The 24,778-nt window shown below is 40.0% G+C and overlaps 1 protein-coding gene across 4 annotated transcripts in view; it reads left to right on the top strand.

Moving 5' to 3' along the window:
- The window catches only part of cfap61 (cilia and flagella associated protein 61), a 43,060-nt gene that overhangs the window by 5,420 nt on the left and 12,862 nt on the right, over positions 1–24,778 (top strand). For all 4 annotated transcript variants that reach the window (XM_028605978.1, XM_028605980.1, XM_028605976.1 and 1 more), the window contains exons 6-19: positions 46–166; positions 674–806; positions 2,963–3,157; positions 4,496–4,593; positions 6,081–6,120; positions 6,368–6,504; positions 7,847–7,973; positions 9,483–9,560; positions 11,388–11,594; positions 13,757–13,885; positions 17,503–17,630; positions 21,498–21,590; positions 21,787–21,955; positions 22,719–22,887. In XM_028605978.1, coding sequence (XP_028461779.1) covers positions 46–166; positions 674–806; positions 2,963–3,157; positions 4,496–4,593; positions 6,081–6,120; positions 6,368–6,504; positions 7,847–7,973; positions 9,483–9,560; positions 11,388–11,594; positions 13,757–13,885; positions 17,503–17,630; positions 21,498–21,590; positions 21,787–21,955; positions 22,719–22,887 — 1,824 coding nt within the window. The remainder of the gene's footprint in view (positions 1–45; positions 167–673; positions 807–2,962; positions 3,158–4,495; positions 4,594–6,080; positions 6,121–6,367; positions 6,505–7,846; positions 7,974–9,482; positions 9,561–11,387; positions 11,595–13,756; positions 13,886–17,502; positions 17,631–21,497; positions 21,591–21,786; positions 21,956–22,718; positions 22,888–24,778) is intronic.

The following is a 24,778-nucleotide window of genomic DNA, read 5'->3' as shown; positions in this document are numbered from 1 at the left end:
AATGAACTTTGAAGAGACAGAGTCTTGTGATTGGTGTTTGTGCAGAGCCGGCGCTGGATGAGATGTTTGAGCCGCTGCAGCGCCGGACTGACCCCGGGCCTCAGTGTTTAGCATTCATCTGCCACAGAGAAAAGAACTGTCCACAGCTTCAAATCCGCCCCGCCAGGTGATTTCCTCCCAACCAACAAAACACTGAAACTTTTGTATAACTCAAATATGTGGAGTAAACATTCATTTAGTGCAGTGAAAAGGTTGTGGAGATCAAGGTGCTGAGCACGCATGTTAACATTTGCCTTCATCTTGAGCGTGTTATGAACTGGCCGGATTGCCCTCTTTTAAAAAAAATGAAGCACGCAGTGTGACAATAATTAATTTGCAGCAGAATTCGTTGGATGTGGATGTTTTGTGCTGAAAATGGGTTAAGTTAAAGCTGCATTATTATATTATTTTTGTAGGCCACTTGGAGGCAGAAGAACTTGCGACAAGCTGACAAACGTGCCGCAAAACCGAAACTATGATCCAAAAGAGGCTAAAAGTGTAGATTTTAAAAAGCTGCAGAGTTGGTGATAATTATTAGTGGGTGGCATACACTGTCCGCCTTTTTGTGTTGTATAAATTATATTGGATGGTTGAGCTTTAAGATGTAGGCTACTACTTTTTCTGTACATTACAGGGTTGAAGACCATGATGACATCATGCGCATGTTTGCGGTGCAGACAAAACTTCTGTCGGTCGTCGACCAGCCGTACTTCCTGGCAGAGCTCATTGGGGCACAGGACGAGAAAAATCACAGCGCTGTTTGTGAGGTTTGTTCCAACTTTTAGCCTTTTCCTCACTTAAACACACGGAATCGCATCTTTGTTTGTTTGTAGTTCAGAGTCATTTTTGATCTCAGTTTTGAAACATCACACGCAGAAGCTATAAAATTGAGAAACTAGTTTAACCCTCCTGGTTTGTCAGATCTTATGTGAGTTATGTGATTTGGCAACACCTTCTCACTCCCATTGCGTCAAAAAGCGACGCTTGGTCAGGTGCCTTTGGCGTTTGTTATTGGCGCAGAAAGTCTCATTTAGCGTCATATTTAGACGCGCTTTGTCAGGACTCTTGGCGTCACTTTTTGGAGCTCCGGGTCGGGACGTACGTTTAACTGACATGCTGCACAAGAACGGTACTGTTAGGTTTAGAAAAAGATGGTGGGAGGGGTTACAAAATGTAGCTTTCAGTGACACGCGGGACAAAAACGGGACACAAACCTTGGTCTCCTGGGTGGAAGTCTTGAGTTGTTTGACCCATCCACTCCCCCAACCAACCTCCTAACGTGGGTTTTACGGTCTTTCATACTACTCTCTACCGTTGTCTCGCTTACAGTCCCAGTGTGTAACGTGTTTAGTTGTCCATTATCTAAATCTGTGTTGCCTGTTCACAAACTTTCCTTTTTCATGAATATTTACCACCACCATCAATTCCAAGTATTCCTTTTGGCTTGAAATTTTACATTTGCATTCTCATCAACTGGGGTAGACGCTCCATATTCATGCTCATTCTTGATATACGTTAGCCTGTAAGGGACATACAGGACATATTGCTCTGCCTTTCGCGTTTTCGCTGTAACATGATAAACTCACAGGTGCTGCTAATGCTGCTAATGGGTATCGTCGCTTCCTGGCCCTTTTTGAAGCGTGAAGTTGATTGCGATATATGATCTCAACGCTAAATGGGAGAAATTCCCACACATTGGACCTTTAACACTATGTCATCTTATAGCGCCGCGGTTGAGCTGCTGCTCTGCCCAGATGCTAAAGGGTGATTTTTGCGTCGGTATCAAACGCTGAGAGCCACAGACCAAGCGTCAGTATTTTAGGAGTTGGGAGTGAGAACGGGTTTCATTTGTTCCCAGTCAGATGCTCTGACTGATTGTCAGAAAGCCTGCCGGGGTCCGTTCCCTCGGGACGACAGATCTTCTCTCCCCTCCCCTCCCCTTCAGTCGGGCTGACATGTGTTCATGGCATCAGCATATGGCAGATACGAGCTAACACTTGGCCAAGACATGCTCTCACTGAACATATTGTGTCCAGACATCTGAAGCATTTTGGGCTTTTTGTCTGAATATGTTGAGCACTCAGAGAAACAGTCGGTCAGACGTTGCCCCAGAGGGTTGGGCTGTTCACTCTGCTGAATGCCACAACCTTTTTGTGAAGCTACAGAATGTGTTGTTTAAATATTTCTTTGGTGGTTTTCTTATCCTGGTAGATGATCTGTTACACACACGGCCGAACTCAAACCAGCATGAGAGTCAATAGATGTTCGTGAACCCAATTTCAAATAATGAGAAAGATATATATTAATTATCACATTTTAAAAAGCACTACTAGCTAGTTAAAAGCTTGAAAATAATATCTTATCTTATCCATGTGTCATGGATAAGAGGGCATATGTATGGCTTCCCTTTTAACCCAAGCACAATGCTGTACTGCAAAGGAAGAAATACTGACACTATGCTAAACATGTAGCTGAAACTGATTTTGTATTAGAATCAAAATGAAATTTCCTAGATTTGATATCTGAATAAAAAATAAATAAAAGGCATGACTTGCTAGAGCCTTTAGTGAAGACAGTAGGGCCATTGTAGTGTGCTACTCCTTTTGTTACAGTATGATAAAGAATGTTTTGCCAACTTTCGCCAAGATCATGATTCTAAAAATACAGTATCTCTGCACTTCACTTCACTCACTTGTCAGTCAAACAGTGTGGGTGGTGCTGTGATACCTTTTTTTCTTTGCCAGTACTACCAAGTTCTGCTGCTGCTGTTTATTCTGAATAGACCAGAAACGTAAAGACTCATCTCAGGAGAGAACAGCTACCAGACAGCAAGTGTTTAAAAAAACGTCATGAACTAGCTGGGTTATAGACAGATGTTCCAGGGAAATAGCATTAAAGATGTCTGTGTGTGTTTTCTCTACAGGGTGACGGAGTCGCCATGGGCTTCATTAGGGTCACTTCTGATGTTGATTTGAAACGGCTGCACGACAGCTTTGAGTTGAGTGAGATAGATGGTTTGTACGAACTGCAGCAGATGAAACAGGACGAAGCTGCTCAGTCCGACTCACAAGAAGAAGATGAAGAACCAAGAAAAGCCCAAACCTCCGACTCACAGCAGGTAAATCACTGCCACTGCACTTCTGAGTGTTGATCACATAAACAATGATTGGAACTTAGAGCTACAAGTTGTAGTAAAGACATGGTTATGAAATAAGTATGAAAAAACAACACTGTCTAATAGTTTCATCAAAATACCCCCAAAAAAGGAACTAAAATATGATTTGACAATTTTATTATTGAGCTCTTCCCATAGGTGTAATTTACCCCCCAATAATCAAAACTGGGCTTTTTGCAAAGTTTTTGTTACTTTTTTAAGGTTTCCGTTGCTTTTTGGGATGTTTTTTTGTTGTGCTTTCAATGTTTTCTTTGCTCTTCCAACATTTTTGTCGCATTTTTCAACATTTGTCATGTTTTTTTGGCAATTTTTTCGACATTTTTGTTGACTTTTTTTTGTTTGTTTTAGCAGTGTTTCGTAGTTTTAGTCTGTTTTTGGGACATTTTAAAGGTTTTTTTTGGACACTTTTTGACTTTTTTTCAACAATTTTTGATGTTTTTGTGCTATTTTTAATCCATTCAGACATGTCCCAGGACCTCCCTTGATAGTTGGAGATCTCAACCCCCCACCAATGTTGAACCCAAAGTTAAATAAAAAACTATTCTTTATAATAATTAAAAGGTAAAAATAGACCTCCTGTTGCCACATTTCTCCTGTTTAAGTGCAAATGTTTTTTTTTTATCAGTTAACTTAAGGAGCTAAATTATTATGTCATGGGAATTTCAAAATAAAGGTGCTTCTTAAAGATATGTATCAATGTTTTATATATATATCTATATATATATATATAGATATATATATATATAGGATCAAGCCTATATAGTAGCCATCCTTTGCTTTTTTATTAATAAGGGAAATAATTCCACTAATTAACCCTGACAAGGCACACCTGTGAAGTGAAAACCATTTCAGGTGACTACCTCATGAAGCTCATTGAGAGAACACCAAGGGTTTGCAGAGTTATCAAAAAAAGCAAAGGGTTGCTACTTTGAGGAATTGAAAATATAAGACATGTTTTTAGTTATTTCACACTTTTTTGTTAAGTACATTCATAGTTTTGATGCCTTCAGTGAGAATCTACAATGTAAATAGTCATGAAAATAAAGAAACACATTGAATGAGAAGGTTTGGCCTGTACTGTGTATATATATCTATATATATATATATATATATATATATATATATCTATCTATATATATATATATATATATATATATATATATATATATATATAGATAGATAGATAGATAGATAGATAGATAGATAGATAGATAGATAGATAGATAGATATATATATTATATTTATCTTCTAATTTGTTGTTATTGTCACTTTTATCTCAGCCGGAGGAGACACAGCCGACTGGAGCGGCACATTCCCCTGAGAAATCCAACGCTGTCTGTATTCAGTTCTTCATTATTGACAAGAATTATGAAATGAGGTACGGTCAGGATGACGTTTGTGTTAGGAAATTAATGAGGATAAAGCTGGCAGTCATCTCTGTTTCATCTTTGCATCAAATCCCATTAAAAGACAAACAAATGTATCTCCTAACAAGTGTTGTGTGTGTATCACAGCCTGTCATGTCATAAATACACATCAGTGAGCCACACTGTTGCACTGGCTGACATCTTCCTTCATCACCATGAACACACACACTGTAGTTTATTCTGACTCAATCCCACAAACACCGTCCTGCTGCCACAAACACTCACTAGAGCACCAAATGTGGATTAATCCACCGCTGAAAATAGTCCCAAACAAATGCACTACTTCCTCCTGTTTGTTTGATATAAACTACAGTGATCAGCTGCTTTAGGACATTACTGAGATTTGGAGCTAAGAGCCACAGACAGGAAGTCAGAAAGTATTGGAAGACGAGCTAACACATTGTTGGTTTTTGTCTTTTCATGGCATTTGTTGACTGTAAAAAAAAAAAGTAGAATAATGGCTACTTTAAATCCTTTAAATACAGTAGTCTTGAACTCTAGAAAATGTTTGCTGCAGGCTTGATCCTACTTGTTGTGAGGAACTTGAAGAATATGTTCTTTATATCAAAGTAGTAAGAGGACTCTTTGGAAATAAGTAACAGTAGTTATAGTACTTAAGAGTAACATGCATTTTCAGCCAAGTTTCTGTAATTCAGAGATATTGAAAGTAAGAAACCCCACAAATGATTTGATATTTTTAACTTGCATTTGCACTTTTTCCACTTTAAACATTTTTGAGGCGGTGCTTTTCATGGCATTTGTTGACTGTAAAAATAAAAATAAAAAAGTTGAATAAGGGCTTCCTTAAATCCTTTAAATGCAATATTCTTGAGCTTGAGAAAATGCAAGCTTGATCCTACTTGTTGTGAGGAACTTCAAGAATATGTTCTTTATATCAAAGTAGTAAGAGGACTCTTTGAAAATAAGTTACATGTAACTAAGTAACATGCAACTTCAGCCAAAAAATAAAGTTGACAGAATTAAGTTTCTGTAATCAGTGATATTGAAAGGAAGATAACCCACAGAAAATTTATTTTAAAATTATTCGATATTTCAAAGTTGCATTTGCCCCACTTTCTGAGGTGGTGCTTTCGCAGTAGTGATGGCAGCCTTCCAGAGTTACATCAGTCATATGCTGTGTTAAAGCAGGGAGAGTGACTGTTAGTTGGCTCCTGCTGAGCTCCTCTCACCGCCACCTTACCTCCCAGCTGTTACTGAATATGGAGCCGAGTCGCGTCCTGCCGAGAGTGAGCATGTTATTAATGAGAGCTACGCTTAAAGTGACAGCGTGACAGAGTTGGAGGCGAGAAGTTGAACTGGAAGCAGCGGGCAGACCGGGCGGCCAGTTGTTCCTCCACCGTGATAACCAGCTTGGCTTGGATTCTGAAGTCTGGCACTCGCACATATTTTCACTTAACTTCCCCTTCTTCTCTTCCAGATCAGTGGACTTTATTCCATATATATTCAACCGTTTCCCTGTGAGTATCGTTTTGCATGACATAGAAAATAATCACAATCAGGGTCAGAAAAGGTTTTATTGCCACAATAAGTTACACTTATGTGGAATTTGCCTTGGTGAAAGGTACATACATAAACAAACATCCACATTGATTTCCAGGAAAGTTTATGAAGTTCAAGATATAAAATACCTTTTATAATGATGAATCGAACATATCTGCTCAGGTAAGTGTGTCTGTATTAGTTGTCCTTGTGTCCGTTTGTCAGGGCGTGGACTTCTGCATCATCACCGTACCAGCGCTGTCCCCGGAGTTCCTGTTGCTGCAGAGCTTCCTCAGAGTGCCGCCCCGAGCCACCAGCTTGCTGCCCCTTGAACTCTACGTCTTCCACCGCACCGGGCTCACGTGGGTCAGCCTGTATCTGTAATCTGTTTCTTTTCAGTCAACATCACTATGTCAGATCCCTGTCTGGGTAAGGCTTACAGGATACCAAGTCCACAACTTTGAGATTGTTATGGTTAAGGGAGGAGGTCTTTCTACATTTGTGGCTCCAACTGTAAATGAAAATGATATGGAAAAAAACACATTCAAGTCTCTTAGCCTGTTGGATTCGCTCACACTCACTTTTGGAAGTTTTGGAATGGAAGTGCTCTAAGAAGGAAGATGATGATTTCCCTTGTAGACTTATTTCAGCTATTTATTATAATTAAATCTCACGTTTAATAGAGATGAAATAGTTTTTTTTAACCCCATCCCACCCACAACAAAATTTCTCTCTCAACCTCTGCAGTACTACAACAATCAAAGTATGTGACAGTATCACAGTAGCAGCACAGCTATGTCTCTAAGATTACATTTTTTTATTGTAAATTACGTTCTAAGTGACCTGGTGAGGTTTCACTATAAGCCCCCCACGGGCTTCTGGCCTCTCCAGCACACACTCTTTATCTTTCTATGTGAAAGACATAAGTTGTGATTTATGTTGTATAGCTGACGTATTCAACAATTGTCCATGGACCCCTTCAGTAGCAATACAGACCACTAGGGGTCCATGGAAACTTTTTTTTTTTTATCTACAATATGTAGTCATCTCTTGTTCATCACAGGAAGAATACAACACAGCGCAGAAGCTGCTAGGTGATGATCCTGTTCATTTATCCCTTGTGTTGTCTTCCATTCGGCCATACATCGCCCTCCCGGGCCAAAACTGAAAATTTTCACTTTCTGATGTTTTTGTCTCTTTTTTTTTTTTTTTTTTTTTCGACACGTTTAACGCTTCTTTTCACTTCTGTGTATAAACACCACTAACACCAACTTATTACTAGTTTTATTTATTTTTTGTAATTCATGGTCAATAAATCTCATTTATAGGAAATTATACCTAATTCTTGAGTTTAAAAAAAGCCTAAATTATGAATTGTTTAGACTAATGTTAAAGGAAGGATAATCACAGAAGGGCAATGTTCAGTCGGGATACTGGGTCGAGTTTTTTTCTTTTATTTTTTTTTCTTCTTTCTCAAATGCAATTTTTTTTATAAAACACCCAAAATTCAATGAAAGTAGAGATCCAATCTTTTGTGGTACTTGCGAAGTGTGTTGCATGGAACCATCCATGTTATTTTTGGGTAATCAAAATTAGGAAAAAAGATATAAATTCAAATCAGTCAAATTTGACCCGATGAGAACACAAGGGTTATTGTAATAACTAATAATGTCTTCCCGTTCCATGGTGTGGTTGTTGTTGCAGGAGTGTGAATGTGAGGCCGGCTGTGGCTGCAGACCGGCCGGCTGTCTCTGATCTAGTGAAGGGTCTGAGACTCAACGAGGCGCTGCTGCAGGACCTGGACTGCTTCTATGAGACCCGCAGAGACCCGGTCAGTCAACACACACTCATATCAACGCACCACTCTACGTTTGTGTTTTCTTCAGACTGCAGTTATGATCGGTGGTGGTATCTTATTTATCAATGTTAGAGATGAACCAGGTCAGCACTTTATTTGAAGGGCCACAAACACGATGCAGTAATGAAGAAGTAATGTTTACTTATGCCGCGTTCCATTTACCTCGGAACTCTGATTTTCCGAGGTCAAAGTCGGAAACACGCCCCCTGACCTCAGATTTCCGAGCTCGGAACTCAGGCAACCTCTCAGTAGCCTAAGTTCAAAATTCAACATGGCTTCCCCTGTATCGACAGTTGTGAAAGCTGCAGTAACATAAAGTTATAAGCACTTCTGTCTTATTTGTGTCACTAAATCAGTCGTTCACACAAGTATGTTCAACTTCTATCTGTGGACATGTTGTTACGCTGTTTGCATGTACAAAAAACGGCATAATGCGTTGTTATCAACTGGTATTGCTAACAATAGCCAACCTAATTAGAGCTAATGAAAACAATGAAAATCCGACTTTTAAATGGAACGCATTCAACTCGGGTATGACGTCATTCCAGCTCCGGCTTCCGAGTTCAGAGGTAAATGGAACGCGGCATTAAACATGATTACAACACTACAATTCCGTTTTTTAGCCCGCAACTTAATCCTTGTACATTACTGAAAGTTCATGAAGTACTACATGAATCAATTCACGCTTTTTCATACATGAATTCATGTGTGAATTCATGATAATTCATGTACCATTATTACAAAGTGTTACCGTATTCAGATCTTTTAGTTGAGTAAAAGTACTAATACCACACTGTAAAAAAAAAAATACTCTGTTACAAGTAAAAGTCCTGCATTGACAATATTACTTAAAAGTAAAAGTCTGTCAGTATCATCAGGAAAATGTACTTAAAGTATTAAAAGTAAAAGTACTCAATGCAGAAAAATCCTCACCTCTGAAACAAAACCTACCTATTATTTACTTTTACTTCTTTACCCATTGTAGCAGGAGTAGCAGTCTGCTGCTACAGCTAAACTCTCAAGCTATAATTTAGCTACCACTGCTAAAGTATGCAACAAAAAATGTATCCAACATGAAACCAACTGGCCTGTAATATGGTCAGTGTTTGGAAATCATTTTAATTAGGATAAACAGTAAATAGAGCAAATAGCGATGTTGAAATTGTAACTGGCTTCCGTTTAACATTGAAAATTACATTCGGATTGTTTTGGACGATCAAGTGTGACACAAGCTGGTAATGATGGTCTTGGAATAACGAGGACTATCGCCCGTGTGCCAGGGAACAGATTGGTGAGAATTCAGTTGAACGGATTTCCCTCTCTGACTGACACCCCAGCTGTCTCTGCCACAGCTCCAAAACTGATAATTACTTCTGCAGCCACTTCATGTGAATTCATGGCACTGGACGGGTACAAGAAGGTGCACATTCAGTTCAACACACACACACACGTATATTTAACAGACTTTGTGTTTTTGTTTAGGATGGCGTGGCGCTGCAGGCCTTCGTGGCCCAGGCGCAAAGTCAGATTGTGGGGTTACTGATCGTCAGAGACGAGCAGGTAGGTGCAGTTTACAAGATGAATCTGAAAGGGTTGGTGATTAGATTAGATTCAAATTTATTGTCATTTTGCAGAGTAAAAGTACAAAGACAACAAAATGCAGTTTGCTTCCAACCAGAAGTGCAAAAAGAGCAGAAAAGTTCAATGTGATATACAAAGAATTTGAACAAACCGTTGAAAGCATCCAAACACTATCAACATTAATACAATTCTGTTGAAACAGTAGAAACAAACGTGCCCCAACAATAGATTTCCCCTTCAAAAAGAAAAAAGGATCTCCAGACTCCATAATACAAAGTAATATGTTGCACGCCGGTTTGCAGAAGTTAATATATTGAGATTCTAAGTCAATATTTTAAAGTTTGTCATTACTTTCAGATTCGTAGTCCATATTCTAAGTTACTTAGTCAATATATTGAGATACTAAGTCAATACTTTGAGATATTGAGTGAATATATTGAGATTGTAAGTCAATATTTTAATTGTTCTTATTGGTTTGAGATTCTTTGTCAATATTCTGAGTTACTAAGTCAATATATTGAGATACTAAGTCAATATTTTGAGTTAAATCAATATATTGAGATACTGAACCAATATAGTGAGATATCTCAATATATTGAGATACTAAGTCAATATTTTGAGATAAGTCAATATATTTAGATACTAAGTCAATATTTTGAGATAAATCAATATATTGAGATACTGAACAATATAGTTAGATATTAAGTCAATATTGAGATACTAAGTCAATATTTTGAGTTAAATTAATATATTGAGATACTAAGCCAATATATTGAGATTCTAAGTCAATATTTGACATTTTCTCATTACTTTGCGATTCTTAGTTTATATTCTGAGATACTAAGTCAATATTTTGACCAGAGGTAGTGGTGACTTTAACTTCTACTATATCTAAAATAATTTTGTAGACATAACAATAGATTTTGACACTAAATGTTGGTGTTGACGTTAGCTTGCTAACTCCGCCTTAACGTTATCTCCTCGCCACATCGTTGACAGAAAAGGAGAGACCCGGTGCTAATACGGCACCGGTGCCTTAACGACCGTTATCTACCGGACCGAATTGCAACGCGGTGCCACTGAAATGCCTTAGAGGCAACCTAAACATCGCCGCATGTTACGCTAGTTAACACTACACTCAACAGCAAGTAACGTTAGCCAATCGTTAGCTAGCAGCTGGAGTAAACAGTTAAAATGCTGACAGCTAAACGGTATAAAAGTGTGTCTGTATTTCACTGGAGAGGAACGTATGACAGTGTGCCGCTGCTGTTGTCGGAAAAAAACAGATGTTGCGTTCACTTGAAATTCGCCCCGCCAGCGTCGTGCTGCATTCAAAGTTGTTGTAAAATACCCTTTTCCTATCCAGTGGTTGTTTTTGTCATTTAACAGGAACTTACTGGTGAAATAAGTTATTGTTATAAGTTATTGTTGTAACATTTTTAATAAATCATTTAATTTTGCCTTAGCAATAAACAAGCCGTTCTATAATGTCGTTTTTTTGCTCCTTTTTGAAAAAAAATAAGAAAAAAAATATGCAGATTAAATATCAGGTAATAATCAACTGTAAAGTAGCTACACCTTTTTAAAAGGATCCTTTCGGTAAATCAGCCTCTGCCGGGTAGAAATTGTGGTCCCGGCCCGCTGTTGAAGATCCCTGATCTAAATTGTACAAAAACAGAAGAACTGTATTAAACAAAAGACAGCTATAAAAATATATTAAATGGAAATATTTGTTCTTGAAATGTTCCTCTGTGATGGAGTTTATCTACAGGAAACTAACTTTATTATTTCTTCTGTCTTTGTCAGGACATCGAGTACATCCGTGCCCACTACAATATTGAGAACTTCATCTATTTCAGCCATCACAGTTACGAGGAGCACGCTCAAATACGCCACTTTGTCCTCAAACCCTTCTTTGAGCACTTCACCAAACACGTGTTTAAGGAGGTCCTCCGGCTGGCTCACAAGTCCTGCCTGTTCCACAGAATCTACCCCTCGGACCACAGCCAGGAGGTGGGTGCACACAGGGACCCTCGGGCCCTCACTGGCCCCTCAACACTGGGCTGCTTACCAGCCTCTGTGCATGTCTGCTCAGATACACAGTGTCATTAGTGTAATGACCCTCAGATCACACACTGCAAGAAATATAAGAGTACGAAAGTACTCTGACTTTGATGTACGAGTACAATTACCACTATAAAAATCTACTCAAGTAAAAGTAAAAAGTAGCTCCTTTAAAATGTACTGAGAATTACTTAGTTGAAGTTACTTAGTTACTTTTTAACAGCAGAGGGTAAATATACTTTATATTTCAGTCAGAAAATTGGTATGCATATAAGTTTTGATCTTTTTTTTTCTTTTTCTCTGAGCTAAATCTGCAGAAAACAATAAACATTGAAAGACAATCTAAATCATAGACTGTATTGTCTTAATCTACTCTTGAGTTCATGTACTCTAAAAACAAACCTATGACCCCTTGATCTTTAAAACTTGCATTCAATATTTCTATATTAGTACAGTTATAAATGGGTCTTTTTTTTTTGTAGTTTAGCATTTACGCAATGTTTCTGCTGCCAAAGCGCCACCTTCTGGCAGCAGAAATAAGCTGTTTTAGTGAGTAACTTATAAATTAATATAATTCTAAATTAATGCATGACATAAAACATCCTCTGTTGCTGCTGTTATTTATCATTCTACAATTTAAGTTGTTTTAATTGCGCTTGGCTTGAGAGGCTGGCAATGTCAAGTGTCCCGAATGTGGTAAAACAAGGACAAAATGCTCAAAGCTGATTGGTTGTTTTTGCCCTGCTGCAATTTGATTAGCTGTTTGCCAAGTGCCATTGCTGTCATTGGCTCGTTGTTGTCTCAACGTTCTTTAAGAAGATAGTAACTGCGGTTACCATGAACGATGTTGATTATCTTCTACAGAACACATTTAAAACTCTGTCTTTCAAAGAGAAACTTTAGAGAAAACACATTGGTGCTCACTAGCCGCGGGATATAGTTAAAAATTAAACCTCTGGTAAAAAGAATCATATTTAACGATGATCTTCACAACAAAATAGCTAACTGCTAACGTTAGCTTGTTAGAGAAGATACTTATTTTGGCTTCCGGTGTGGGTTTTTATTCGGAAGGGTCAAGAACAAGCTTTGAGGATCTCCAGCATCTTTCTGGGTGGGTTAAGAAACATGAAAGCAACAGGACAACAAGGTAAAATTGGGCAAACATAGCTAACGTTACCTAAACTGACGGGAAATTGAGCAGTTTAACATCAGAGTGGAACAAGTGTGTACTCTCAGAATATCACCTGTTAAACTGGGTGGGAAATGTGAAATATCGCATTATTTAAAATTGTATCTGGTTTTGCATCTGTCCAAAGTAGTTAGTTGTCCAAACTCCAAAGTAGTTGTTGCCCTATCATTCTTTCCACCTAAAAACGCCACTGACAACATGACCGATTAGCTACATTTTAGTCCAGTTTAGTAGCTAAAGTACCTTGTAGCTATTTGCTAAGTAATCATATAATCTCTATAGAACACTGAGTGCTTCACAGCTAAAATAAAACATACCAGTCATAAAAACATCAGTTTAAAAAAACACTAAAACTAAAGTGAAGTAAAGTGTTGGACGCACTAGAATTTAATATGGACGAAGACAACAAATCTACAGCATCTCGGATATCGCAAATTGTCTTCTGTAGCCATTTAGGCTGATCTGACAGATGGATTTGTTCATGTAAAATGTTCGAAGCAAACCATTTCTTGCAGAGTGCGCCCCCCCAGCAGGCTGCTGTCTCCGGGGTCGGGCAGCAGGTGCCAGTGGTGCTGCCAGCTCCACCTCTCCACACCATAATAAGACATTTCCTCGACATGTAGAGGCCTCCACTTCCTCTGCTAATTACCTTCCACAAACAAGTACCAGATTGGGGAGATGATGATGTGCAAATAGAATAATGGCAGAAGATAACCAGAGAATTATCTCTGTTCAGGCAGTGGGTGATGTTTTCCACCGAGCTCACAACAGTGGTGTAAACCTTGCGTCATCAAACCTCTTCACCTGAGCTCATTATCACTTCCAGTTGCCTCCCAAGTCCCCACACTGATGCTGTTTAACCTCATAGGAGATTCTCTCTTTATGAGCTCACTGACATTGTGCCCTCTTCTTATACACACAGAATTCCTGTGTCCACCATCTGGATTTTGTCCTCAACTGTGCGGTCCCTGTCCGCCCGCGACGCCAGATCATCTACCCGCTGGAGGAGCTTGGCATCAACGCCCCTTCCAGGCAGATCACCGAGGACCAGGTGGGCACAGCGGCAGCTGGCTTACAGGGCCGCAGCCTGCCTGGGAATGTAGATTAGCTGGGGGCTGCTGACAGAGGGAACACAGCAGGGTGGTGTTGTGACCACTAGACGGTGCTGTTTCAAAAGGGAACAGAGTGGCACCCAGTGTGCTTCACATAATGGGATGAAGGGGAACCTCCAGTAGAGATGGGTAGAAAACACAGTATTATGGAATGTCCATTTATGTTTTGATTTTCTATTAGGTTTTTTTCAGAAAGTGTATCCACAAACCACATCTAAATAGTTTTTTTTTTTGTTGCCCCTTGACAGTTAAAACATTATACATTTAATTTCTGTGTTAAAAGGCAAACTAAAACATTGCAAACAAATGTTATTTGTAGAAAATAATTGAGGTTTTCAGTATTTGTAAGTAGAAATAGCAAAAATGTATGAAGAAAGTTTAAGAGCTGAAGTAACTCTGCAATTATTGAGTTTATCTGATTTCTCTGTCCTCCTGGATAACTTTAAGATAATAAAGTAGACTGTTTGCACATCATGACATACAAGTTTCTAAATGTAGAGAAACTACAGGTCACATACAAATCAGAAAATTTACAAAAGAATATCTGAAAAGGCACAAATATTTGGACGATCTCTAGCTTTAAACCACGGATATCTGACCTATTCTGATATGAGTCTTTACAGGCGCCTGCGTAGCTCACTTGGTAGCGCGTGCACCCAACTACAGAGGCTCAGTCCTCGATGCAGGTTCGGTTCCGACCTGTGGCCCTTTACTGCATGTCATACCCCTTCTCATTCCCCTTTCATGTCTAAGCTGTCCTATCAAATAAAGGCCTAAAATGCCACTAAATGTATAGCCTTTTGAATTTGGAGCTGTGTAGGAGCCCTTCATGCGTGATATCTTTCAACCAAAGTACTTGAACGAGAAGCATACCCCAGCCTTAAAGATGCATATTTTTACTGAGTCTCTCATACCAATGTATGTCTCTGTCCCTCAGGGTTAGCTGTCTATTTCAAGCAACGAGAGCAACTTCCTTTTTTATTTATTTATTTTTTTTATTAAAAAAAGCTAAGCTGGTAAAAGAATGAAAGTAACAGGTCAATAATGACAATCACAAGCTCTCCTTCTGTTTAAATTCTATCTTGAATCCTGTGTCCTTCCGAGCCTGGCTCATCTTAACGTGGCTGTGATTTATTTTAATGTCGTGCACTTCAAATATTTACCACACGTGCAACAGCAGCTGTCTTTAGACCAGAGGCAACAACGTGTACACTCACACGTTCATTACACTCCATCAAACCCAGTCCGCCCCCTTCACCTCAGTTACACAGCAGTCATGATTTCCAGGCTGCCATGCAGATAAGCGCTTCGCCTCCGAGCTGCATCTCTGCCTCCTGATGTCGGCCTCGGGACAATTAATCACATTTAAAGCACCTGTTCCCTCTCTGTCAATACAGGATCGTATTACACAGAGCCGCAGTCATTGTGTTTCGGGAAGGTGAGGCATCTCCGGAGTGATAAGAGCTGCTGCACCTGCTCCAGTGCACATGTAGACGAGGCGGGAGCTTTGTTCATCTGATTACCTCATCTGGTTAATTCCTGCAGTATTCACATTGATGCATGTAGAAAAATAACAAATACAGGGTTTTTACATATAAAGTGATAATCATTTTCAATAAATGTCAAAATACAGTGTCTACATGACACAAGACTTAAAAATGATTGTTTATCTGATACGTTTTGTATATATTAAGTGTTTTAATGGATCACTTTTATAGGAAATAATAGCTAGCAACATTTTCTTATGAATATTTAATCTGGTCTCTGACTGCTGTTACTCAGTAGTCTATATCCACGACATTCCACTTCTGGGATTGCTCTGGTGCTACCGGAAAATCTGCCGAATGTCCTTCTTTTTGGCCGGATGTCCGTCATCTTCTGCTTTCTTTGTGTTGCCATTCTAAACTCTGGTGGATTTGTGAGGACTATGGTTAACTGCTCCTCAGATCTCTGCAGGGTAAATCCAGACAGCTAGCTAGACTACCTGTCCAATCTGAGTTTTCTGTTGCACGACTAAAACAACCTTTTTTGCGTACACGTTCCACCAAAACAAGTTCCTTCCCGAGGCTATTTTGTAGAGGCACCGTGGCTCCATCGGGCGCTTAGCGCCGGCCAAGACGATTGTGATTGGTTTAAAGAAATGCCAATAAACCAGAGCACGTTTTTCTCCCATCCCGGAATGATGTGTGGACTAGCAAGACCACACAGTGGCCGGGTTGGTTGAGTGGGTAGACCAGGCGCACATATACTTGGAGGTTTATACCACGACGCATGACATGTAAAAAGACCTTCCTCCGCAGCGCTGTGGAGGAAGGTCTGGCAATGCGAGACTACTCAGCAGTGATCCAGTCCAGCTTTTCTACTTAATGCTGTAATATAATATATAAATCATCGTTTGGATGCATCGCAGTATCTGAATGCATCTAAAGATTGACAGTTTAATCTTTAGCTTCAACTTGTTGCACAAAAAGCAGAATTTGAAGTTCTGTGACTGGAGGTTTCGTACCAAAATGCTCCCTGGGAGTCGTAGTTAACTTCTCTCCTTTTGTTTTTTCACAGGTGGCTTCAACGTTCAACTTTTTTATAAAAACATCAAATACTTTTCAACACAGTTTGATGATTCAACCAGGAGAGGTTCATTTTCTGAAAATGAACGGAACATCCACATCCCTGTGCTCCCGAAATATCTCCATTGTCACAACTCTAATCCAGTAGCTTGATAAAATATCTTCCCAAAGTATCCCCAAAAACTTGCCTTTTATAAGTAATCTTTGACCTGATGACAATGATAGTTGAACAAAAGTATTAAAAAGAAGAAATACAATTTTTAAACTGGGTAACTGGGTATTCTGAAGTATACTGTAAGTAGGCACTATTATTTTTTTTTGTTGTTGTTGTTGCTATAATTAAAAATATAATCATATATAATTATATGTGCACACATACATTCATCATATTAAATAACCACAGGCTCTTTTATTTCCCTGCTAATCAAACCCCACAACATCTCTCAGTATGTGGCAGATGTCGGCCACACATGCCCTCGTGGAAATTATTTGAATATTACACAAAGGTTAATTTCACCCTTGGGTTTCCCCCACCTATTTGCTCAATGCTGTTTTCATCCAACAAGGTGCATTGTGGGGCCAATCTGCCTAATTACAGATGATGAAGGAGCCATTAGCTGCCTCAGCTCACAGTGCGAGGACCAGACACACTTGGTGGTGGAGGGATTGGTAAATTAGAACGTGGTGTTCTACTAATTCCCGTGGGAGTGTTTTGTAATGATTGTGGAAGAGTGGTCCTTAACTGTCAGGTTGCCTGTTTGATCTCTGTGTTTCTATCTCATTACAATCTAAAGCTGCATTTACTGCAATTCTCCTATTTTTCTTACTGTGTTTATTGATTTGTAGAACATCTGAATAAAGAGCAAGCATCTGATTAATACTCAAGCGGGTGTAGACAGCGGGAGGAAAGTACACCAAGGTGCAAACGTCACCAGTCATTTTGGTAGATTTTGTCTCACTGACTTGTCTTCTCTCTCTGTTTCTCTCAGGCATGGTTTGCTCTCAGTCTCATCAGCAGAAAGTTAACCATGGAGCCAAAGGTCACCATTAACGCCAGGATTGTGGTGGTGGGGGCATCAGACACAGGTTTATCTCTCCTCGAGGTGCTTTGTTTCTGGTGAGTCTGCTTTAGAACTAGATCCTGGTGTGATTATTCTTTCCTTTTTCTGAATTAGTAGCGACAGTGACAAATAACGTCACAATTCTTCCTCTGTAACCATGACTGGATTAACCTTTTAAGGGGCCCTGGGGCAAAAACGTTTCTCTCAGACCCCTATTAACCCCTATACACATGCACAAACACACACACACACACACACCTCTCACCATCTGTGCATGGGGTATGTACCCTATCATCTCCAACTTTCCATCAAGAATCATGCACACAGCAGTCTATACGTGACATTATTTGCCCAGAAACTTATATACCAACCAGTGCTCCGGTGCTGCGATAAAACAACCTGCTCCCAAAGATTTCTTTGTGTCCGTTAGTTTGTGGTAATTCGATGTAAGGATCCCCAGCCTGATATATCGTCTTTGTCTGTGCCATAAAAACACATCAATGAGCCACTCTGTTGCACTGGATGACATGTTCCTTTATCACAATAAAAACACATGCTGTGTATTTTATTTGGACTCAATCCCACACACACCGTCCTGCTGCCACAAATACTCAATAGAGCACCAAATGTGTAGATTAACCCCTCTGAAACCTAAGGGCATTTTTCAAATATCATCTTAAATTCATCTTTTAAGGGTATTTGCGTAACCTGATATCCATGTGTTGCATATCTGCCTTGTGTAAAGAGATAATTTGGCCCTGAAGCTGAATATGTGGACATATTGTTTTGGTGATTGAAATGAGTTTACCAAAGTCTTACGTTCACAAAAGTAGTGTAATATATGAACAACAGTGTAGCTAAATGTATAATAAATGTCTAAAATGAAATTCTGTAACATTTTGAGTAGAAGTGTTGTCCCTAACTCTACTTTCACCATAGAGGGACACAATAATGACTTCATACTGCATAACAAGCTTTATGGGATGTGTGCAAATGAAAAATTAGTTACTACAGTTTTTTTTTTTCAAACCAAATATTTTTTATATATAAAAAAACACAGAAAAAGCACAATGTTTACATAAATCTGGGCAGAGATGGAGGTGATGCCTGCTAATAAGATGCTGCAAGTGCTTTCATCCTACTACATGACATCTTAGGAATCATGTATGCTGCAGCCCGCAGTAGAAACTGATTAGGACAAGACAAAAAATCCAAAATTGTACCCAGACAGAACTTCTATGAGCAGCGTAAAAACTGTCTGTGCCTGAATCTGTCAGTTAGGGTCTGTTTGTATAACAGGCACCAGATGGACAACCCTTTTATCTACAAGTGCCAGTAAACACAGATGAGCAGTAAATGCAGGAGGTATGATAGAACTGGCAGCTGTTATAATAAAGCATTCACATCATGTTCCTTACAAATTCTGATGCGGCTGTAGAGAAATATTCCCCTGAACCCAAGGAGAGCAGGCCCTCACCGAAGCTTCTCTTTCATTCATTTATTTATTTATTTTTTATCGTCTTTTATTCCAGGAATCCAATCTCTGGAAATGTCACTTGACTCCGGGTCGGACGTCTTACATGTTTGCCTTTGTCCTTGCTTTGTGAGATTAACTGCTCCGGCAGATAATAAGAAGCGCAGGGCTGCTGATTCAGAACCAGACGATAGCTGCCAGGCAACCGTGCTCGTTGTTTTGCGCGAGCGAGATCTCAGAGCTGGCGAGGTTGGCACGCCGATGATGGCGGGGCGCGCAGCTGTGTGAGGCCTGGCATTCAGCAGGACCAGCGCTGGCCCCCTTTAATTAGCCACTCCACTCTTCCCTCCCTTCCATCAGGGATCTGCTGCAGCGATCTGTGTTTGCTGTCACTAATGAGTTGACTAATGAGGCAGTTAGTGTCCGCTGAACTAATGGTGAGGCGGCGACGCATTGAGAGGGTGAACGATGGGTCAGTTTTGGCCTGCTGGGGCCCCTCTTATCAGCCCTGCCCAAACGTCCATCCCCCTTAACCCTCCCACCGCACCCCACCCCACCCCACCCCACCCCCCCCCCCCACCTACACAGCTTTCCATGTGCTTATTGAATGCAGCCCAGCAGCGCATGCAGCCCCCCCACCCACCCCAACTTCATTACTGGCTGGGACGGGGTCAGACAGATAAAGAGCTCTGCGGCGGCTCGGCCCTCTGCTCGCCGCGGTCAGGCTGCAGGGTTACCACGGCCGTCTGTCACCGGCTGATAACGGGGCAAATCCATGGTTTCTGATTCACTCACACCCAGACACCAATAATGGGCCTTAATGCCTCACTGCTGCGGCATAAATCCACCTTCTGGCACAGATTAACATGGAAAGTTTGACTGCACTCATTGTCTGATGGCTGATTATTATTATTATTATTTGCATATTTGCCTCCAAATCAAAGGTCAAACCACTAATGACACAGAGCTTTGAAATGATAGGCGAGGAGTCTTTACTTTTTTCCATCTTTGATTGCTGAGTTTTTATTTTTATACATTCTGCTCACTCTACAAGTGAGCACTGTAACCTAATATACACTTAAGCAACCAATTTTAATGATTTAAAGTTAATAAATCCAGAATCAAGTTAATTATCAAGCAAAAATGCCAAAACAATCGCTGGTTCCAGCTTCTCAAATGTGAGCATTTGCTGCTTTTCTATGTCTCTACTCATTGTAAATGGAATATCTACGGATTTGGGCTGTTAGTCGGACAAAAAAACAAAAGGTTTGAGGACGTCAGCTTTGGATTTCTTCATTTTCTGACATTTTATATGAACGAATAATCAATCAATAAAAAACAAATCAACAGGTCAATCGATAATGAAAACCATTGCTTATTGCAAAATGTCCATGTTTCTCACTAGAGAGAAAGGGTGGGAAATATGGGCACAATCTTTTATTTCGACATATGCAATCAAAAGTATCCGCAATGATCTAATAAAACCCGAGATTTTAAGTTTGCCAAATCTCTGCTGGTTGATAAATTTCTATCATCTCCCTCACAGTGTATATCGCCAGTCGTACTACTTGTGAGTAATGTAACACAACAGCCAGTTCACCAGCATTTTGGTGTCTGGTGTTGTAGATCAGTGCCGCTAGGCGTTCTTTTAGCAGGAAGCTGAGATAAGAACAGAGCAGGAGGTGATTACAGGCGTCAGTGTGATAAGGCTGAACAATGCGAGGTACACACACTCTGCTTTTCACCAGACAAAGGAGCTGGAGCTACCGTTATCAGCGGTGTAATGTCCTGTAGGACACCATAGAAGAAGTAATTTGCATCACAAGAGATGTTGTATATTGTGGACAGTAAACACACAAGGAAGGAGGGCAGTTCAGGATTTTTCAGGATGCTCAGGAACCACACATGCATCAGTAGGCTGTAGAACTCCCACCTGAGAACTATTAATTCAACATCTGAGAGTTTCCATTTGTTTAATGTTGCTCAGGATTTTTAGATGTCTGTCTTCATGCAGTGAGACTCAAGCAGTTTGAGTTTTACTGAAGCAAAATTTGAGTGGAAGAAGAACTAGTAAGTAAAACTCAATGTCTGAGCTCCTTTATTTCCAACACTAATAGTATTAGCAGCAGCAGCAGCTCATATTTAAAGAGTGCCAGGGTCAAACATCTTGTACAAACAGATGTATCTCTGTGTTTGTGTACGGCACAGACCTTCCTGTTGCATCTAACGCAAGGTTAGATATATTTTCACGTAATGTTCTTTATTTTCATCTTAGCATGGCTAGGCTTTCAAAATGTTGTTGCACATCACTGTATGAAGAAGGTAGTTGTTGCAGGAATTAAAGTTGTCCTTCCCCAGATAACATTCGTGTCGCCCTGTGTCCTGTATGTGTTCACTGTATCTCGTGGAAAAGCACTCATGCTGTTCAGTGTTGTTTGTTCTCTCGCAGCCCTCACCTGAGGTTCAACAACCTGAGCCTTGTCTCAACTCACGGTTTCCCCAGCGACTACAACCACGAGGACGTCGGGTTTCTGTCCACAAGGTGAGTGAATGTAACATCAGGCGTGGAAATGGAAAATCGTGCTCGGCATCTTACATTGAATGACTTGTTGGATCTCAACATACCATGAGAACGTTCCAAAAAATTGTCCCTTTATTTAATGTGTAATTTAAAAGTCAAGTTATCATTCACAACTACATTAGCTCACTACATTAAGAGGTTTCTTCACTTCCTGCAGTCATGCATACAGCAGCAGAGACTTGGCCCAGCTATCTTTGCATTCATACGTCAATGTGGTGACTGGGAAGATGTTGGGCATCAACAGGAAGTCCAAACACATCCGTGTATCCGGTGGCAGGAAGGTACCCTACGATCACCTCGTCCTCTGCACGGGCCTGCAGTACCAGGTGAGACAACAGGCGCTTACGCTTTTTAAAATGTAAGCGTTGCGTTATCTCCCCTGCTCATTTATCTCCCCTGCTCATTTATCTCCTTTTGCTCCGGTACCACGAGTTCGAAGCATGCCCGAGCCCGTCTCTGCGTTACCGCAGCAGAGAACATGCAGGTGAATGGCGCCCTCCCTCTCCATGCTGCAAGTGCCCGTCATCTGGCTAACTTTGTGCTGGCAGAGTAGGCGCTGTTCATCTGATGAATACACCAGTTTTTTCCTTTTTTGGAGCGAGAAGTGAGAGATTTGAGTAAGTGGGTGAAATCTGAGTTGAGCAAGGAACATGAATTTGATTTTTACCACTCCACTCACATGCTCTGTTACAGTTTGAGGGATCTCCCCCCAGAACTACATACCTTCAAGGGCTCTTTTTCTGTTTGCATTCGCACCGCCAATAGGAACGCAGAAGTCCCAAAAGCTGGCCGGTCCCTTCACTTCACTCACCGCGCTAGGAGACCACATCAGTGGGAGGAGAGCGGACAGAAGCTCCTGAGACAAACGGCTAGCTAGTTAGCCGTCCGTTAGTAAAAATATGCCAACATTTTATGATCTCATTCATCTGTCCTTTCACAATATTATTTCTCTTCTATGATTGATGAATGATCTTTGTGGGCCTGAGCTGTTTCAACTGTTTGTAAGTTGCTTTGGGGTTTTGAAAAGTATGTTATACATCAAAATTGACGTAATTATTCAATGTGTGTCTGTTTTATGCGATGCTGTAGGTTCCCTGTCCTACTGGTGTGGATCTGAGCCAGCCCGTCACAATCAAGCAGCTGCAGCCTCAGTCCAGATACACCGGGCCCGTCCCATCCAACCTCTTCACCCTCAACGACCTCAGTGACTGCATGGCTGCTCGCCACTGGCTGTGTGCCAACTTTGTGGAGCTGGAGGGTAGGTGAACACACACACACACACACACACACACACACACACACACACACACACAGAGAGAGAATCTAAAATGAATCTGTAGTAGTATGTCATTACTCAGCCAGTCAGCGCTGAAGTGCCCCGGTGTAATTAGCAGATAATTAGCTGCAGAGAAATCTTTCATCTCTGTGAATCAGGTCAGCCTCTTCCATCCCTTTCCATTATCATATCACTTTCTGAGAGCCAGGATTTTCAGAGCAGGAAAAAAAATACACACTGTCATTAAGCAAAATTAATCTGCTCTCTGAAGGAATTGTGCAGTGATCTAGAGTGAGGCTTTTATATGTACTAATTAGTTGATCCCAGTTATAAAGGAAAACCATTAATAAATGCAAATTGCCATGGCAGACTCCAGCAGATACCATGTTTATTTCCATATTTTAATAATAATAACAGAACGAAACAGAGTAAATGCAATTGTTTTTGCATTAGACTAAAGCAGATGTAGCTGTTCTGTCTCAGCACAAGCTTTTAAAAGATATTTTTCTTATTAACAAATCCCATGAATATTGTAAATCAAGTCTGTCTCTAAATATTCTCTGATTCCTTTCTGCCTGTTTGGTTCCTACTGAAGACGTCAATCTTTAAAACTAAATTTCAGATATGAAATTTTAAAAAAGCAGATACGGTCACGGTTAATGTTGGTCCTTTAATGTGATTTGTTGACAATAAGAAAAATATACAACATCACCAGACGTGTTCTTTCATGTGACTAATAACATTGATAGCAAATGGGAATTACATAGAATGAAAAAAATATTTTACAAAAACAAACCATCAAGGAAGCGCTTTTTGTTCATGTACTCCTTTTGTCCATCCAATGTCCCCCAAAACAAGGAATGATTTCCCCAAAAAGTCACGGCACACTGGTATATTCAGGTACAAGGTTCTTATTTTAGTGTCCATGTGATTAAAAACAAGAGCAGTTGGTATTGACAGCACACCAGCCTATTTCAAGACTCTGATACCGTCTTTTTCTTTCAAGCTTTGGTACGTTAACAAAGCAGTGTGCCTTTTTTTTAAGATTATTTTTAGGGACTTTTCCCTTTATTAGATAGTGACAGTGAATAGACAAGAAAGGGGGAGAGAGATGAGGGATGACACGCAGCAAAAGGCAGCAGGTTGGATTCAAACCCGCACCGCTGCAGGACTCAGCCTACACTCTTACTGGGTGAGCTAGAGGCCGCCCTGTACCAACACATTTTTTCATTGTAGAAATAAAAAACATGTTTCCTTGTGTAGTATTAGAGGTAATAGAGTAAATGTATAAAGTGAATGGTGAGAAGCTTTGTGTTCGGCTGGCCTTGATGGTTCAGTAGCCTCAGAGCTCCTCTGGTTCAGCACCATGGACAGAGACACTGAACGGCAGCCAGGAAAACTCTAATACTCCAACTGCAGTCATCATTCACTGATGTAAAAGTACCAATGCAACATATGTAAAAATACTCAATCACAAATAATACTCCTGCATTCAAAATACTTGATAATGATCTTTGCTTTTTGTGAAATATTGGATAATTTGACCTCTTTATGCCTTGAAAAGTTACTTAAATGAAAGCATCTGAGAAGTTTAGAGGTAATGTGAAGTTAAGAGGGGAAATATCTAAATATCTAGATTTAAAACATAAAAAGGCGCCAAATTACACACTGCGAGGTTGCCTTGATTTGTCTCCTGAAGGAGAAAAATTGTCTTGGATAGAAGAATTAAAATTTGAAAGCATTAAAAATAGAGGTGCTGGAAAAGACACTAAGACACAATTAAAAAAAGCACACGTGCTTACAAAATAACATCAAAAACAAACACAGCTAAAAATACAAAAATGTACAAAATATATATTCAAAATAAGATATA

The sequence above is a fragment of the Perca flavescens genome, chromosome 18, assembly GCF_004354835.1.
Source record: "Perca flavescens isolate YP-PL-M2 chromosome 18, PFLA_1.0, whole genome shotgun sequence".
Taxonomy (NCBI): Eukaryota; Metazoa; Chordata; class Actinopteri; order Perciformes; family Percidae; genus Perca; species Perca flavescens.
Note: the sequence above shows the minus strand (reverse complement) of the source record. Positions and strands in the feature narration are given on the sequence as shown.